Source organism: Onychostoma macrolepis, chromosome 15 (assembly GCF_012432095.1).
Source record: "Onychostoma macrolepis isolate SWU-2019 chromosome 15, ASM1243209v1, whole genome shotgun sequence".
In the NCBI taxonomy this organism is placed as follows: Eukaryota; Metazoa; Chordata; class Actinopteri; order Cypriniformes; family Cyprinidae; genus Onychostoma; species Onychostoma macrolepis.
Window position 1 is genome coordinate 2,741,826 of NC_081169.1, and position 20,411 is coordinate 2,762,236.

The following is a 20,411-nucleotide window of genomic DNA, read 5'->3' on the forward strand; positions in this document are numbered from 1 at the left end:
ACAGTAAGAGAAAACGTGATCAGATGATGGCTACTTGCTGATGTTGAAAATATTATCATGTAGTGGTCTGACCAGCTGATCGCATCTAAAGTCTAATCTATGCTATTCATTTCATATTAGTGACTGTAGTAATGTGATTCAATCAAATAATCTGTATTTCTGGCTTCAATTTTTAAAACATATTATTCACAAATCACTTTGATTATTGGTGTCTGTGTGTGTCAGTAGTTCAGTTTATAAATCTCAACAATGGTGACATGCTTCATGCTGCAATGCATTCTGGGAGCCAATGATGAGTTTTGTATTGGTGATTTTCCACTGCATGGTACGGCACGGTACAGTTCAGTATGGTTCACTTTTGGGGGGTTTTCCACTGGGTACAGTACCTGGTACTTTTTTCAGTACCACCTCTGCTGAGGTTCCAAGCGACCCGTACCGTTACCAAAATGTGACGCGTAAACTCTGCTGATCACTGATTGGCCGGAGAAAATCGTCATTGCCTGCGTCATTGAACTTGCGGCGCGAGACACAACAGACCCACTAGATTTAAATCAGCACAGCCAGTGAAGGATCGAACAAACTGGTTTGAATGAGCACACCTTTCTTTTAACAACCAAAAAATGGCTGTTTCGTGGTCTGTTGAGGAAGTACAGACATTCCTCTCATTGATAGCCGAGGAGTGGATCCAGAGAGAGCGTGATGGAGCAACGCAGAATGAAAAAGTTTTCCAGGAGACACGGCAGTAGAGGCAGCACAACTGTAAAGACATGTGAATAATCCCGCCCGCTCTAAATCGGTACTAAACTGCAGTGGAAACGCGTGCCGAGCTGTACCATGCAGTGGAAAAGCGCCGTAAGATGCACCAAGAATACGTTTGAGCATGAAGCATGTCACCATTGTTGAGATTCATACTCTGATTCTTCATGTATGTGACAAAGAATTTTTTTTTTTTTATAGTAATAAATAAATAAATATTTTTGAAGTTAACTGTTTTAAATTTTGCTGGCTCTTCTTTTCCTTCTGTAAGCGATCTGGAGCGGATCAATCGACTGACTCACAATGCTGCCGGACGTTACAAGAGCCCCTACGTTTCTGTGCCTTGACCGTTTTAGTTGCATTGCTGTCTATGCAAGATTAGAAATCTCTCAGATTTCATCAAAAATATCTGTTGTCGTGCGGTGAATTCGATTCAATTGTGAAACAGCTGTCCTCATCATCACTCCTGCAGTCATATTGGAGAAACTGCACCAGCTGAGTCAGCCGACTGCTCTCGAAACACTCTTGCGGTGCCGTTGGCACTGTTTCCAATCTTACAAAATTTCTAACCGACATGCACTGATTCAATTCAGCCACCAATTGGTCTGCACAGCACTGCATGAAGTCGAACACACCTATATTCTGCCTGACAGAATTAAGGCCATGCCAAAGATGGAGTGGTTCGACAAACCAGATAATAGTGGTGTTTCAGCACCACCCAGATGCGAATTAAATATAATAGCCATAAACTGATTTGTAAACCACAAATGAAAAACAAAAAAATCAAGCCGAAATCTCATTTTCAGTTTGTTAAACTAAACAAAAAATGAAAACACATATTTCCATTTCTTGTTATTCCATTTCAGATTCAGGACATTAAACAGGAAATAAGTACATGGACCAAAGTGCATTCACAGAACACTGATTTGAAATAAAAACAAAAACAATGCTATTGGATGGTGTTTAAACCAATCTTTGTTCAGATTCACAAACACTTTATTTACAAGAAACAAATTTCATTGCTGTTACTCCATACTAATCAACCATACTAACTACTGGGAAAAAAAAGTCTGTGATTTAGGAGTCTGGGACTGCCCAGGGTGCCATTGTTAAAAGCATACTGTGGTATGTGGGGTGGTGTCTAATAAACAGCCAATGGGTGGTGTTGCTTAATATTTAGAGTACATGAGACAGTTTAGTTTCTCTTATTCAGTTCACACAGTCAGACAAAGACAGAGGGATTCTGAACAACAAAAACAAACTGCAAGAGACAAAATGGCATCAGCATATGAAGGTCAGTCTAAATAAAATAAACATATATGACACTCACAGACAACGGCTTGATTAATATAATACTGAGAATTAAGAATATGCACTGTAGAAACACAGTATGATGTTGTTTGTTTACAACAAATGTCTGAGAGTGTAGTTATAAGTGACGGCCTGTGAAAATAATGCAGTTATTAACCTGCAATATACTGTAATTTCAAACAATTTTTATTTTTAATTGTTAACATTTTTTTGGCATTAACAGAACTAAAAGATGAAATATAGAGTAAACATTTAAGGTAATTATCATGTACATAGTGAACATTTTACAACCTTTTTGTTCTACTACACTTTACCGTACATTTCATTACAATACTAGTATAAAAAAAGAATCAATGTTTATTCAAAAGTGCATAAAGGTGCTCCTGTTGTTTAACTGTTAAAATTCAGAGCTAGCAATACCAAGGTTGTGGGTTTGATCTTACACATACTGTTGAAATTTATACTACACAATAAGTTGCTTTGGATACATCACCTGCCAAATGAATAAATGATTGTCACATCTGAGCAACCATCTATACAAAAGGAATGTGACAGAGCCTGTTAGCAGTTTAAAAAGTTAACTAACCTGCTTGGTCAGTTCACATTGTGCAATATTTAAAAAAAAAAAAAAAACATTCATTATGTAATTTTTTTCTAACGTACATTTGCAAGATATTAGTAATTAGTGTTCAAGGGCAACTTCAATTTCGTCCAGCAGACATATTTGTAACAATTCAAAGCTGGTTAAAAAATTGGTTATCCTTTCAGATATTCGCACATTGCAGTGCTACTTGTTGGTTAGTTAGTTATTTGAGGCATCTTTTCTGTAATCTCTAACACAAAGGGTTTACAAAAAAATGAACAATGTGTTGGTGCTCAAACTGTTTAGAGATACAGAGCACAATATGTCAACTAGAAGCTAATGTTCGTGAACAAACAATGTTGGCTTGACAAAGCGGCATGGGCAGCCTTGAGACAAAAGAACCAGATTACTTGTGTGTTCGGTGTTCTTGAGCTGCCCCGCTACAAAAGAGTTAAAGTAAAACTGAAGCAGAGTTAAAGTTAATGAGATAATGAAAGTGATTAAGTATGTGCTGACTGAGTCATTAATGATGAACACCTGTTGTTAACAAACACAATCACTGAAGAAAACATGAACAATAAGAAGTCACCCTAACGGTGATCAGTGTATACTTTAGTTGGGCTCTTAAGTCAAGTCAAGTCACCTTTATTTATATAGCACTTTTAACAATACAGATTGTGTCAAAGCACTTAACAGTATCAAATTGGAGGATAGAGTGTCAGTAATGTACAAGATTAAACACTCAATTGTCAGTTAAAGGCATTTCATTATTGAATTCAGAGATGTCTTTGTCTAGCTCAGTTTAGCTCATGTGTAAATGTATTGTATTTCTATTTTTATATTGTTGCAATTTCTAATAATAATAGTATTATGTAGTTAGGTATTTTATTATATTTTTAGTTTTATTGTATTTTAGACAAGGTCTTCACTGGAGATATGTCTCTGGTGCTCATCTAGGTGTCCTAGTCTCCGCTAATGATCAGGGCTGTAGACATCATCTCTTGGTGCTGATCCACCAGAAAGAAACAGACAAATATTAGCGTAGATGCCATTCTTCTTACGATGTAACGAGTACATTGTGTGTTATGGGGAGTGTTCTCGGTTCCAGTTGATCTAATTAATACAGCCTAACAATCCTTTAACGGATTTGAATAATAGAAGCGTATTAGTCTATACAATCTGTATTGTTAAAAGTGCTATATAAATAAATAAATTAGTGTGTTATGTGTAAGCCAGGTTAAAGAGATGTGTCTTTAATCTAGATTTAAACTGACAGAGTGTGTCTGCCCCCCGAACAGTGGTAGGTAGATTGTTCCAGAGTTTGGGTGCTAAATAGGAAAAGGATCTGCCGCCCGCAGTCGATTTTGATATTCTAGGTATTATCAAATGGCCAGTGTTTTGAGGACGCAGCAGTGGCGGACTGTAATGTGGTAAGAGCTTGCTCAAATACTGAGGAGCTAAGCCATTCAGGGCTTTATAAGTAATTAACAAGATTTTAAAATCTATCCGATGTTTGATAGGGAGCCAGTGCAGTGTTGACAGAACCGGGCTAATATGGTCATAATTCCTGGTTCTAGTAAGAACTCTAGCTGCTGCATTTTGGACCAACTGTAGTTTGTTGATCAAGCATGCAGAACAACCACCCAATAAAGCGTTACAATAGTCTAACCTTGAGGTCATAAACACATGAATTAGCATTTCTGCATTTGAAAGCATAGGTCGCAATTTAGATATGTTTTTGAGATGGAAAAACGCAGTTTTACAGATGCTAGAAACATGGCTTTCAAATGAAAGATAGCTATCAAACAGCACACCTAGGTTCCTAACTGATGAAGAAGAATTGACAGAGCAGCCGTCAAGGGTTAGATAGTGTTCTAGGTCATTACATGTGGGTTTTTTAGGTCCGATAATTAACACCTCTGTTTTTTCAGAATTTAGCAGTAAGAAATTACTCGTCATCCAGTTTTTTTACATCGATTATGCATTCCGTTAGTTTCTCAATTTGGTGTGTTTCACCGGGCCGTGAAGAAATATAGAGCTGAGTATCATCAGCATAACAGTGAAAGCTAACACCATGTCTCCTGATAATATCTCCCAAGGGTAACATGTAAAGTGTAAGAAGTAACGGCCCTAGTACTGAGCCTTGAGGTACTCCATACTGCACTTGTGATCGATATGATACACTGTAAAAAATGATTGTGATTTTAACAGTAAAAAACTGTAAAATACCACAGTAATAACCTGTTAAATGATTAAGAGTAAGTTTCCTTACTATATACAGTGAATAACTGTAATAGATCTAACCTTTGTTTTCGAGAAAGTAGCCTCAGAGTCGACACTCATAGACTGTGTCTGAAACCACTCCCTACACCCTCATTCACTAGTCCTACATTACTTCACTATATAGTCCACTAGACAGAGTGATTGAGAACATATGAGTGAATTCAGACACTGATGAACACCTGCTGTTAACAAACACAATCACTGAAGGAAAGAACAAGAAACAAAACTACAACTGACATACAGCCACAGCCTTAAATGAAATCAACTGAAATAAAACAGCAGAGGATGATTAAACAACTCCACAAACAGCATTACCAGCTCCACTTGTGACTAACCAGTTTGACTTCATTTCTGTCATATATCTATGAATTAACAGAGGTTTATATTTTATTTCAAATGTTTTGTTTGACCTCACCATCTTGGTGATCGGTGTTTGCTTTAGTTATGCTCTTGACCCTTGACTCTTTAAAATTAGTTTTTTTTTGGCTGTTGTAACTGTGTTTGTAGAGCACATTTATTATGACAAGAAAAGCCAAGAGAAATTGTAGTTAAGTAGTTTTGGTTAAAACTTAAACGCGGTGGTCATCGTCAGTTAGTGTCAAGCAATATGGGTGATTTGTAATTATTTTCACATTGTTTATGGTAGTAATATTACTCTACAAATTAAGCTGACAAACCATGAAAAAAATTTAAAAACCTTTTATTCACAAAACCTTCAGAGTTACAGCACCATTTAGAAACACAGACATCAGGAATCAGCACATGAACCTCAACAATGGTGACTATTAATAATAAAAAACAATTAATGCAGCAAAGCATGCTGGGTGCCAGTACAAAACTCCCAGCATGCACTGCAGCATGAATAAATTATGCAGCTGAATGTTCTTAATATTTTCTTTATTTGCTTTTATTTTGGTGTTGTTTTGTTGTTACTTTTCAGTAGACTGATTTGTGATGTTCAGAGTTGAACCGTTTTAAAAAATTTTATATCATTTTTGATTGTCACCAATTTTGAGATTCATATGCCGATTGCTGATGTCTGTGTGTGTTTAAGTTCTGCCATAGTTCAGTACATTCATTTGTGCATATTCTGGTTAGAGCTGTTTCACAACATTTGATTGCTGTAGTATCAGTGGAGCAATTAACATATTACATGTTTAATAAGAGACTTAACACGGGATAATCAATTAATTAAACTAGATCATGTTGGTGTTGACATCACAAAAATCAGCCTCCAGATGATGATAGATTTGTTTGGTGTTTTGCTTTAAAAACTGTGCTTAATAAACACAGCTAATTAAAAGCAAGCAAACAAAAACCAATGTTAGAGTCACGATTCAAGATCCCAACTAAAGCACCCACTGATCGCCAATATGGTGACTTCAAATGAAAGTACAACAACTAAAATCTCAATAAGAGCTTTTGTACACATATGACATAAATAAAGTAAAAGTGGTTAGTAATAAGATGCTGGTGTGGAGTTGTTTAATCACCCTCTTCTGAAATCTTGAGAGATTTCATGTGTTTTATTTCAGTTGATTTCATCTTGGCTTTAGCTGTAAGTTTTGTTTCTCTGCTCTTGTTTCTCATTCCTTCAATGATTCTACTTGTTAACAGCAGGTGTTCATCAATAAACTCAATCCTAATTTAATTAGTCACTTAATTCTCTCATTAATTCATCACTGCTTCAGTGTTACTTCAACACTCTGTAGTGTGGACACATAGAAGTGCTCTTTAAAACTGAGGATTTTGCTGTGGGATTAAAGGGGTTAAATGTGTGAGATGACAAAACATACTGTGAAACGTAATTTTAACAGAAATATACCATGAATTTAATTTACGGAAGCAAACTGAAAAAAACAGTAGATTACTGGCAACCACAGCTGCCGGTATTTCACCGTAAAATCAAGACAAAAAAACAGCAAAATACTGTAAAACCTAACAGTCAACTTCCTGTTGTGTTTTGTGGGTCACCATTGTGCTGGAGAGTAGAGCCTGTGTTTAAGTCAAGGACGGACAGAGAGACACTGATGTTATGCTGCATGTTGCTTTATTTAAAGGCAGTAACTGTGTAGTTACTGATGTAATGAGAACGTTTTTGCTAGTTTTGATCATGTATGTGTGCTGCTGTTATTTGCAAGAGATTTGAATTGATGACTTTGCATAAATCAGTAAGATTTTCTTCATGGGCTTAAACAAAATAGTTCTCAATACTCTCATACTCACATTACATAAACATTATAAATATTAGTCTATAAACAAATGGCAGTTGGATAATTTAAGCGTAGTCGGTTTCTGCAAATAAAATGAGTTAACTAAAAGGTTTGTGTATTAACATTGTATCAGTTAATGAGATACGGTTTTTCACTGTAAATTTAAACAGTTCTGTAAATCCTAAAATTTAGCTACCGTATTTTTCACGGTAAAATTCTGGCAACCACAGCTGCCGGTATTTTTCCGTAAATTTAACAGATTTTTTTTTACAGTGTACCTCTTCATTCACTGCCACGATGGCGGTCAGATAAGTACGATTTGAACCATGCTAAGGCACTTCCACTAAATTATCTTTTATTAACAAAGTTTGGGAGGAGCACGTTCAGATAATTAACCTAATTAACAAGAGAGGAGAACAATCAGTAATTAACCCAGTTAACAAGATAAGAGGCATGTGTGTATATATACACAGCAGACTTACCTCTGTTCGTTGGCAGTTTTGCAGCATTGGCAGTTTTGCAGCATTCGGTTTGCACCTTTTGCCATTATATCACAGACTTCTAAACAACGAGATTTTTGGATGTTCCGGCCAATCTGCCGGCCCAAGGATCGCTCCTTCTCTACCAGACACGGCCACTGAGCTCCTGGCTTCGTCACGGCCGCTGTGCTCTGCTCGACCAGCCACACGCTCTCCACGACGCCGAGGCTTAACCTCGCCTCCACCGGCGTCACTTCCAAACTTCTTCCCCGGCATCCTCTTATCATTCGGCTGTGCCAACAATTTATCCGATCGGAAAGTGGAGCATAGTGAATTCTCCTTAAGCGCTGGGTCGCAGCGGCAGGCCTTCAATGAGCCTGGGAAATGCCCCAGATCTCACCACGGCAAAGCCTCACTCGCTTCCCGCTTCGGCTCAACTTTTCACCCTGGCTCTACCGGCCACAGTGTCATATGCAGCCGGGCCTCCAGCTCTTGTAGCAGCAGACGCTAGTGCGAGGCTGCCTCCGCTAGCGGCACAGGCCATGTTGCAAATTAATTTTTAGATAAAGTCGCAAAGGCAGGTCGTTTGTTGCTAAAAGTTTTAAACAGCGTTGTGACAAAAGGATGTCAATGTGCAAAAAAAACAAAAAAACAACTGTGTAAAATACACAACGAAACTACTTAGATTTTCTGAATTTTCACTTGCATTTTATTTAAATTACATGTTTCACTCAGATAAACGGATGAAAAAGATACATTTTCGAGAAAATAAATTCAACTTTACCTACAATTATAGGCACAAACTAACAAATAACGTGTATCATAAAGAAACCATTATTATTGAACAAGTGCAACTAGCAACCTAATTCACATGTGATGTGCATATTACAAAGTCTCTAGCTGATGTGCCGATCAGTTAGCTTTTCAATACTTTCTTCTTTGTGTGGTTAAGAGGAAAATGTATGTCTTTTTAGCATCACTTTTTAAAACATAATAAAAGTTGCAAAATTTTTAAAATGGCTAAATTTGTTGCTATGTGCTTTGGAAAACAAGTTGCTAAGGTGAGAAGTTGCTAAATTTGGCAAAAAAAAAAAAAAAAGTTAAATAGACAACACTGCAGACTACTCAGGCATTTCAGAATTTTCCGTCAAAAGTCACAATCCACTCCCCTTTCCCACGGCCTACAGCTGAAGCCACGGTCATACTAGACTTTGAGCATGCAAAATTGTTTCACATGCCGCAACGGTCGTGATATGATGTCACGCTCTGCAGCGTCTTTCTTAAAAAACTTAAATTCAACAGGTAACAAATTATAATACATCTTAAATGTAAAAACATACAATCTACTCCACTTTTCTGCAGTGCTGCAGTTTTAAATGTGTTCTTTAATTCAGATAGGAGGTCATGCTGTGACTTATGGATCTGCCGTTGGTCACACGGTATCATGTCATGTGAATGCGCAGGCCAGAGTTCACCAAGCTTTAACCCTCTGGGGTCTGAGGGTGTTTTGGGGCCCCGGAGAAGTTTTGATATGCCCTGACATTTGTGCTTTTTTCAGTTGCTTATAAACATTTTAATGGCTAAAGTCTAAAAACACTGTATTCAGCACAAACTGGGCTACAATAATATGTGAGCAGCTTGTACGTACATGATTGTGTTTTTGAGAAAACAAAAGCCGTTAACAAGATAAGAGACATGTGTGTATATACTGTATACACAGCAGACTTACCTCTGTTCATTGGCAGTTTTGCAGCATCCCTCCGCCACCCCTTCTCCTGTAGGGGGGTACTCTGGGTTTGGGCCAAAATTCCGAGCTCGGAGCCCTCCCCTCGGACAGCACACCAAATACGCATAAACTTTATTCTATTTATTATATGTAAGTGTTAACTCGTGAATGCCAACAAAGTTTTCTAGTCTATTCAAAAGAATGTTGTGGTCGATAGTGTCAAACGCAGCGCTAAGATCCAGTAGAACTAATAAAGAGATACAACCACGATCAGATGATAGAAGCAGGTCATTTGCAAGTCTAATGAGAGCAGTCTCAGTACTATGATACGGTCTAAATCCTGACTGGAATTCCTCACAGATACCATTTTTCTCTAAGAAGGAATATAATTGTGAGGATACTACCTTTTCTAGTATCTTTGACAGAAAAGGGAGATTTGAGATCGGTCTGTAATTAACTAGAGCTTTGGGGTCAAGTTGTGGTTTTTTAATGAGAGGCTTAATAACAGCCAATTTGAAGGTTTTGGGGACATATCCTAATGACAATGATGAATTAATAATACCCAAAAGAGGATCTATGACTTCTAGAAGAGGCTCTTTTAGTAGTTTAGATGGAATAGGGTCTAACATACATATTGTTGGTTTAGATGATTTAACAAGTTTATACAATTCTTCCTCTCCTACAGTAGAGAATGAGTGGAATTGTTCCTCAGAAAATATATAGTGCACTATCTGATGCGATACTGTAGCTGACGGCTGCATGGTTACAATTTTATCTCTGATAGTATCGATCTTGGAAGTAAAGTAGTTCATAAAGTCATTACTGCTGTGCTCTTGGGAAATGCCAACACCTGTTGATGCTTTATTTTTCGTTAATTTAGTCACTGTATTGAATAAATACCGGGGGTTATGTTTGTTTTCTTCTAGAAGAGACGAAAAGTAATCAGATCTAGCAGTTTTTAATGCTTTTCTGTAGGATAGGGTACTTTCCCACCAAGCAATACGAAATACCTCTAGTTTTGTTTTCCTTCAGCTGCGCTCCATTTTCTGGGCTGCTCTCTTTTGGGGCGCGAGTGTGCTCATTATACCACGTTGTTGGAGTCTTATCCTTAATCTGCCTTAAGCCTAAAGGAGCAACCGTATCTAACGTGCTAGAGAAGAGAGAATCCATAGTTTTTGTTACATCATCAAGTTGTTCTGAGCTATTGGATATGCTGAGGAACTGAGATAAATCAGGATTATTTATAAAGCAGTTTTTTTGTGGTAGAAGTGATGGTTCTACCATATTTGTAACAAGGAGTTGGCTTTACAGCTTTAGCTATATGGAATATACAGGAGACTAGATAATGATCTGAGATTTCATCGCTCTGCTGCAAAATTTCAATGCCACTGACATCAATTCCATGTGACAGTATTAAATCTAGAGTATGATTTCGACAATGAGTAGGTCCTGACACGTGTTGTTTAACACCAATAGAGTTTAGAATGTCTATAAATGCTGATCCCAACAAATCTTTTTCATTATCAACATGGATATTAAAATCACCAACAATTAGGACTTTATCTGCAGCCAGCACTAACTCCGATAGAAAATCAGCAAATTCTTTAATAAAGTCTGTATGGTGCCCTGGTGGCCTGTATACAGTAGCCAGTACAAACATCACAGGGAATTTATCATTAACACTTGTTTCTTTGGATAACGTTGTATAAAGCACCATTACTTCGAACGAATTATACTTGAAACCTGACCTCTGAGAAATACTGAAAATATTGCTATAAATTGTAGCAACACCTCCCCCTTTACGTTTTGGACGCGGTTCATGTTTGTAACAGCAATCTTGGGGTGTAGACTCGTTTAAAGTAATGTAATCATCTGGTTTTAGCCAGGTTTCTGTCAAACAAAGCACATCTAGTTTATGGTCAGTGAACATATAATTTACAAAAAGTGCTTTTGAAGAAAGGGATCTAACATTCAATGAGCCAAGATTTATCATGTGTTTATCTGTATTATATCTTTTTTTTAATTTGTTGAACATCAATTAAATTGTTACTATTACTTTGGTTTGGATGTTTTCTGTATTTTCTAGTTCAGGGAACAGACACAATCTCCATAGTGTGATATCTAGATGAAAGAGTCTCTATGTGATGAGAATTAACTGACTTCTGTGACGTGAGGCGGCTAGCAGACGGTCGGTTTAGCCGGTCTGTCTGCTTCCTGACCTGGGCCCCAGTTAGTCAAATACGAACTCGAAGACTATGTGCCATATTTCTAGAGACAAGAGCGGCAGCACCCCAGGAGGGATGAACACCATCTCTTTTCAACAGGTCAGGTCTGCCCCAAAAACTCGTCCAATTGTCTATAAAGCCTATGTTATTTTGTGGGCACCACTTAGACATCCAGCCATTGAATGACGACAGCATGCTATGAATCTCATCGCCATGGTAAGCAGGGAGTGGACCAGAGCATATTACAGTGTCTGACATCGTATAGGGGTAGTCGTGGCCTAATGGTTAGGGATTCTGGCTTGTAACCTGAAGGTTGCTGGTTCGATTCCCGCGGTGGGGTGGGGATTGTGAAGAACAGCACTTTCTCCACCTTTGATACCATGAACCCCTAATTGCTCCCTGGGTGCTGGAGCAATAGGGTGTGTGTGCATTTGTTCACTACTCACTGCTGTGTGTGTGCACTTGGATGGGTTAAATGCAGAGCACCAATTTCAAGTAGGGGTCACCATACTTGACAATACGTCACGACTTAACTTATTTGCAAGTTCACACACTTCTTTAACATTATTTTTAGTGATCTCCGACTGGCGAAGTCGAACATCATTAGCACCGACGTGGATAACAATCTTACTGAATTTACGTTAAGCATTAGTCAGCACTTTTAAATTTGCCAAGATGTCAGGCGCTCTGGCTCCTTGTAAACAATGGACTATGGTGGCTGGTGTCTCTATTTTCATGTTCTGTACAATAGAATCGCCAATAACTAGAGCACTTTTATCAGATTTCTCAGTGGCTGTGTCACTGAGTGGGGAGAACCTGTTTGATGTTCTAATCGGAACGGAAGAGCGGTGTTTTGACTCGCGACTAGGCCACCTCACAGTCACCCAGTTGCCCTGCTGCACAGGCTCAACCGGAACCGAACAATTTACAGGACTCGCTGAGCTAGTCGCATCCAAAGTAGTATCTACAGCCCTCACATTCTTACTATCCTCAACTAAAGTTTGGATGCGTGTCTCTAGTTCCAAAACCTTCTCTGTCAGCCTAACTATTTCCCTGCATTTATCACATATGAATCCCTCACTGCTGACAGAGAGAGATAAACTGTACATGTGGCAAACAGTGCAAACAACAATAGCAGGAGAAGAAGCCATTACTCACCATGATTGATGAATGATACCAACTTAACTTACCACTTACCACTGTTGTTTGATGAACTCATGAAAAATGGAGCGAGAGAGAAATGAAAACGAAGCGGGAAAAAAAGAAAAGAAAACAATAGTAGGCACGAATAGAAACGCGACTGGAACCGCGAGTGACAAGCTAACTGGCTAATGAATGCTAATGACTGGCAAATGAATGAGTTGCACTCACGCTGCACTCGCGGTTTTAAAAGCGAACGATCAAATTAGTTAGATTAGTTTGAAAGATAACACCAGAAATATGGTGGGAATTAACCCTCTAAGCGACAAAGTCGCAAAATTGCGACAAGACATCATACTTCATTAAATAGACTGTAGTTCCTAATATGGTGTAATATCTTATTTGTATTCCCTACCACTAGATGGCAGACATGTAGTACTTCGATTCTAGACCAAAATTGTTCGAGGAAATAGCAGAGAAAGTGAGCCATCATGTCATTGATGCAGAAGCAGTTGAGTTCATAGCGTCTGAGTAAATTGTGAGATTTGTGAGAGAAAATCGCCAAATGGCTATAAAAAGTTGTACTGTGAGGATGTGTTGCAAATGTTATTCGCAGATTCTGACTCTGAAGGGGAATATTTGCCTTTTGAAAATGACGATCGGCCTCTAATGATCGCGTATCTCCCGGTACATCTTTGCATGCGCAATGGTGCCGCCGTAAAAGGCGAGAGTGTTCACGAAGCACCATCAAGTGATCATTTCGAGACTTTGCCCAACGGGGATGGGGGTGGCAGGGGCGGACGTGGTCGTAGTGTCCATAGGAGAGGCATCGCGTTGCTGATGATCGGCCAGATTGCGTCTTTCTTTCTTAACGTGCGCGCTCAAAGGGTAGACAGTACAGGTGCAGTCAGTGAGGGGTAGGTCTGTGCGCTGTGACATGCAATGAGAGGTACCATACTCTCAAGAACTATAAACTGTCACCTAGGTACCTGATTGGGCAGATAGCTGGTCAACTGATCAAAAAATAGGTACATGTATTTTACTATGGCACAGTAATATAATAATAATTTATTACTTTATTCTGTTTTACTGTTGATTTTCTCTTTTCCTGATCATTTGGAATGAGGATAACAAGACAAAAAAAAAAAAACAACAACATGCAAATAAGTTCAGACATCCATTCAATATATATTATTTCCTGAATATTACTGATGAACTGATCAAAAAGTAGGCTACTGTTCACATGCGTTGTACTACTATATAGTATAGTAATATGGTAATAATTTAGTACTTTCTCCTGTTTTATTGTTGGTTTCCTCTTTTCTGATTATTTGCAATGAGGATAAAAAGACCAAAAAAACAACAACAACAACAAAAAAAAAACATGCAAATAAGTTCAAATATCAATTCAATATCTACTATTTCCTGAATATAATGAAATTCAAGAGGGCCGCCCCCTGATGACATCATAATATGCAAATTAGATGAGTATATTTACACCCCACATAAACTTTAGGTCATGCCCAACATTTTTCTAATTTACAGTAGATCTCTATCTTTAAGCCCTTTCAAGCCACAAGCTTTTGAAATCTTGATGTCAAAATCCAGCATTTTTCCAAAAAAACTCTGGCGCCTAAAGAGTTAAAATAATAATGATAATTTTTATGATAGAAAAATATTTTTTAATAGATTAAAATCCTAACACTTGAATCATTCAGACCTCAAAAATCAGCTCATGAATCTCAACAATGGTGACACTCAACAAAGAAAGATTCATGCTGCAATGCATGCAGGGCAACAGCATAGAATGAAACTCATCCATGACTCCCAGCATGCACTGCAGCATGAATAAATGACACGGCTCAACTTTACTTTTGTGACCATTGTTGATATTCATAAGCTGATTCTCGATGTCTGAATGATTTGAACATTATGCATATTTTATTATTTTCATAAAAGCTATTATTACACAGATATGGCACACAATTAAATCAAGTGTGCAAAATGAAGTCTAATAAATGACAAGACACCTAGATTTAACACAAACTTGTACAAGTATTACAACTTATAAGTAGTGATAGTGAAATGAAGCTTTTCAAAGCACCAAAGCTTTCCTCTCAAGTGTATCATAAAAAGTTTTTTTACTCAAAGCTTTCCAACAATGCACACACTAACAACATCTTGTGGTCAAAAGGTGAAGGTGATGCATATCCCAGAGGACCCATAATAATTATAATAATAATAATAATAATAATAATAATAATAATATGTATATATTTTAATTTTTTCATGTAAAAATCATGTTCTGCTCTGAGAACCCCAAAAGCAATAAAATAAAATGTGTTTTTCTGTGTGGATTGAGTACACAATAACTTATGAATTCATGAAAGAATTAATAAATGCACAAATTAACTTGTACAAAAACTTTTTTTAAATTATTTATTATGAATCTGCTTTGATCAAAACATGCAGTCTTAATCACATAAACTTTATCCTTATTCCTAAACCTATGGATTTTTGTGAGTAATAGAAGAAATTAAAGATTTTTGCCGGATGAAGCACGTTGATGGGCACGCACTTGCTCTTGCTCTCGCTCTGGTCGATGCATGCACAGGTGCGCGTTTCCCGGGAAAAATGCCCATATAAGGAGTTCCACCCTCGTTTACGTCATGAATAGCCACGAAACTTGTACGAACCCGGAAGTAAGATTTTTGGCACAGAAATACGTCCTAATAGTTTTTTGAAACTTTGTCTATGCTTGAGAATCCAACTCTTTAACAGTGTAAACAACTCTGAATGCATGAAACAGCACCCCCTCTTTAAGTACCTAATTAACTCTAACACTGCTTCAGTGTTACTTTTAACACCCTGCTGGTGGTTCTCGGATGTACACCGAGCTGTGCTGATTTAATACCGGGGAATTTACTGTTTATGTTTCCCATAAGCATCATTAGCAATCTATGGTGCTAAGTTCCAATGAACTCTATTGGTAACGATGGAACTTGTGACCATAATTGCTTTTGGGAAACACACCCCAGATTGACTTTATTTCTGTCAGATGACTACAGAAGCGCTTATTGAGAATTAACAGAGGTTTAGATTTTGATTATGATTCTGGCAAAATATCAGTGCTGACTACTAGATCTTAGTGCTGCGTTTGACACTGTCGATCATAACATACTTCTAGAGAGACTGGAAAACTGGGTCGGGCTTTCTGGGATGGTACTTAGAATGGTTCCAGTCATACTTAGAAGGGAGAGTTTATTATGTGAGTAAAGGAGACCATAAGTCTAAGTGGACGTCAATGATATGCGGAGTCCCACAAGGCTCAATTCTTGCACCGCTCTTGTTTAGCCTGTAAATGCTCCCACTAAGTCAAATAATGAGAAAGAACAAAACTGCCTATCACAGCTATTCTGATGATACCCAGAGTTACCTAGCCTTATCTCCAAATGACTATAGACCCATTGGTAACACTTTACAATAACAGTACATGAATTATCATGTACTAATACCTTAATTAATAATTACTTGACTATGAACTAATGAAGAGTTAAGACATGTATTAATCAAGAACTAATGAAGAACTAACTTAACTACGACATGAGTCATATGAATTACCTCATGAATAACACCACCTTAATTACATGTTAGTTCCTGCATGTTAGTTAATGTATTAATTAACACTTTGGGGTAAACTAAATCAAACATGCTCTAGAAGAAAGATTCATGAAAATGGCACACTGCAAAATTGTTTATAAATTTTCCACCTGCAGCTATGTCACAAACATCAGTGCATGACAGTGGATTTCTTGCAATATTTACGTTTAACCTAACTCATCCAACGCACAATGATGCATTCATAATTAAAAACAACTTCATCTCATCCTGTTTGGAGTGATTCCACTGCTGCCCTCCTACAATAACGTATTCATTAAGCAGATGCGATTTTCCAAATTAAAATCAGTGTTAGCATAGAGATGATGGTAATGTTATGGATTGGTTTACTGTCTTTATATCACAATAATGCACTGAAATCAGACGTTTGTCTTGAGTTCTTGCTCTTCTTTTGGGCCACTATTGCCCCTTCAAAATGTTAACCTTCCTCCTACCGTTCAGTTCCTTCTCCATCCAAATGCAGCCACATGACCTCTGCTCTTCCACTTTTTTACAAACCACCAAAAAACACCAAATATCTGATTTAGATGAGCTGAATATGTATAAAACATGTGTAATTGATAACTTTTTAAAGATGTGCCCTCCAAGACAAGTCATGACATGATACATTGACAACTCACGAATTCATGTTAAGTTATAAGTAATTAATGATGAGTTAATAATATTGTGCCCCCCCCAAGTAAAGTCATGACATTATGATACATTAACAAGGCATGAATTAATGTTAAGTTAATGATGAGTTAGTAATATTGTTTTTATTTCATTAAGATATTCATATCAATGCATTTTTATCATTTTATCAATAAGTGATTTAGACTTTTAGACCTCTTAACCTACCTCCAAACCTAAACATTTTATAAACATGCAAGAAAATAACCATTTTAGTAACAATATAGCATTAAAAGTTTTTATAATCGCTAATCCCACTCCTACATCTACACCTAAACAAAGCTATGTCTGTACAGTAGAAGAAAAACATGACAGACAGATAAATGCAATTACAATCATTTATTTACAATAGTCAAACCTTGAGGTCATAAACGCATGAATTAGCATTTCTGCATTTGACGTTGAGAGCATAGGTCGCAATTTAGTTTTGAGATGGAAAAACGCAGTTTTACAGATGCTAGAAACATGGCTTTCAAATGAAAGATTGATATCTTCATTTGAGCAGAATTTATGTTGTTAATCGCTAAAAATATTATCCAGATTATTTTCCTGATCCTCTCCCTCTCAGCGAACTCGTGAAAGCGTGCGCGTGCTAGCATCATTCAAATACACACCTCACCAGAAACACGGCATGTCGCGATCTGTGACGAATGCAGGCGAGAGCCAATGAGCGTTCGATTATCCTGCCGTAAAAACCTGTCGTTTGAAGCGGCAACATTTGAATTTGTAACGAACGCGTCAGTCAGCGCGGGCTTTGCTGTTTACGGTCGCTGGACTCACTGCTCGGGATGGAGATGAAGATTGTCGAATAAAGGCTTGGATTTGGGTCTATTCCTCGCAGTCGTATGGATTCTGAAGATCTGGATTACAGCGCACGAATAAAATTGTTTAATTTCATAATTATGTTGCGGTTTTGGTGTTTTTTTTTATAGTTCTATTGTCACTCACAGCATGTCGGAGATTACGCCTTTTGTGGCCCATGGCAAACAAAGTAAACATTTCATGACAAGTAAAGGTTAAACCATTTAAAATGTTATTTATTTTAAGGTTTAAAGTTAAGTCTTGTTTAACTTGTAGTCCTATTATTGGAAACGAGCCGGAAGCAGAAATCACACAATAAAACGAAATGTTATCATTTCAATATTACTAACTCATCATTAACTTAACATTAATTCATGCCTTGTTAATGTATCATAATGTCATGACTTTACTTGGGGGGGCACAATATCATTAACTCATCATTAACTTAACATTAATTCATGACTTGTTAATGTATCATAATGTCATGACTTTACTTGGGGGGGCACAATATTATTAACTCATCATTAATTACTTATAACTTAACATGAATTCATGAGTTGTCAATGTATCATGTCATGACTTGTCTTGGAGGGCACATCTTTAAAAAGTTATCAATTACACATGTTTTATACATATTCAGATCATCTAAATCAGATATTTGGTGTTTTTTGGTGGTTTGTAAAAAAGTGGAAGAGCAGAGGTCATGTGGCTGCATTTGGATGGAGAAGGAACTGAACGGTAGGAGGAAGGTTAACATTTTGAAGGGGCAATAGTGGCCCAAAAGAAGAGCAAGAACTCAAGACAAACGTCTGATTTCAGTGCATTATTATGATATAAAGACAGTAAACCAATCCATAACATTACCATCATCTCTATGCTAACACTGATTTTAATTTGGAAAATCGCATCTGCTTAATGAATACGTTATTGTAGGAGGGCAGCAGTGGAATCACTCCAAACAGGATGAGATGAAGTTGTTTTTAATTATGAATGCATCATTGTGCGTTGGATGAGTTAGATTAAACGTAAATATTGCAAGAAATCCACTGTCATTCACTGATGTTTCTGACATAGCTGCAGGTGGAAAATTTATAAACAATTTTGCAGTGTGCCATTTTCATGAATCTTTCTTCTAGAGCATGTTTGATTTAGTTTACCCCAAAGTGTTAATTAATACATTAACTAACATGCAGGAACTAACATGTAATTAAGGTGGTGTTATTCATGAGGTAATTCATATGACTCATGTTGTAGTTAAGTTAGTTCTTCATTAGTTCTTGATTAATACATGTCTTAACTCTTCATTAGTTCATAGTCAAGTAATTATTAATTAAGGTATTAGTACATGATAATTCATGTACTGTTATTGTAAAGTGTTACCGACCCATTGACTCCCTCTGCCAATGCATTGATAAAATTAACAGTTGGATGTGCCAGAACTTTCTTCACTTAAACAAGGAGAAAATTGAAGTCATTTCATTTGGAAGCAAAGATGAAGTTCTCAAGGCGAATGCATACCTTGACTCTAGGGGTCTAACAACTAAAAATCAAGTCAAGAATCTTGGTGTGATTCTGGAGACAGTACTTAGTTTTAGTAGTCATGTCAAAGCAGTAACTAAATCGGCATACTATCATCTCAAAAACATTGCAAGAATTAGGTGTTTTATTTCCAATCAAGACTTGGAGAAACTTGTTCATGCCTTTATCTCAAGCAGGGTGGATTATTGTCTCCCCACCAGCCTTCCAAAGAAGACCATTAGACAGCTGCTGCTCATCCAGAACACTGCTGCCAGGATTCTGACAAGAACCAGAAAATCTGAGCATATCACACCAGTCCTCAGGTCCTTACACTGGCTTCCAATTATATTTAGGATTGATTTTTAAAGTACTTTTACTAGTTTATAAATCTCTCAATGGCCTAGGACCTAAATACATTGCAGGTATGCTCACTGAATATAAACCTAACAGACCATTCAGATCATTAGGATTGAGTCAGTTAGAAATACTAAGGGTTCATACAAAACAAGGGGAATCCGCTTGCCCCAGGGAGCATTAGGGGGTTTGGTGCTTTGCTCAAGGGTCTCACCTCAGTCGTGGTATTGAGGGTGGAGAGAGCGCTGGACATTCACTCCCCCCACCTACAATCCCTGCCAGACCTGAGAATCTAACCCGCAATCTTTGGGTTGCAAGTTGGACTCTCTATCCATTCGGCCATGATTTCCCCGGATTAGCCACATTTAAATCCAGACTCAAAACTGTTTAGCTGTGCATCTGTTGAATGAACACTGTGCTACATCCGAACTGACTGCACTGTATTTTATGTATAATCATTTGTATTTCTAATTGTTCTAATTTAATTTTAAATCAATTTTTAAGTCATTTTAATTTAAAAATTTCTGGTTTTATTGTAATGATTTTTTTGTTTGGTTTTTTTATGATTGTTTTACTTATATTATTATATAAGGATGAGGAGACAGGTGGTGTGGTTTAGGGGATGTATTGATCAGAGAATATCAACAGGCAATACCTTTACGGCACAAGAAATAC

General features: G+C 37.3%; 1 protein-coding gene across 2 annotated transcripts in view; it reads left to right on the plus strand.

The window, feature by feature from the left end:
• Positions 1 to 1,973: 1,973 nt before the first annotated feature.
• The window catches only part of LOC131520768 (GTPase IMAP family member 8-like), a 32,197-nt gene continuing 13,759 nt past the window's right edge, over positions 1,974 to 20,411 (plus strand). Inside the window, exon 1 of one of the 2 annotated variants that reach the window (XM_058745235.1) lies at positions 1,974 to 2,050. Coding sequence is in view for 1 of the 2 variants with exons in the window: in XM_058745236.1 (XP_058601219.1) it covers positions 2,032 to 2,050 (19 nt within the window). In the remaining variant the exon portion in view is untranslated. The remainder of the gene's footprint in view (positions 2,051 to 20,411) is intronic. The other variant, XM_058745236.1, reaches the window with a different exon arrangement.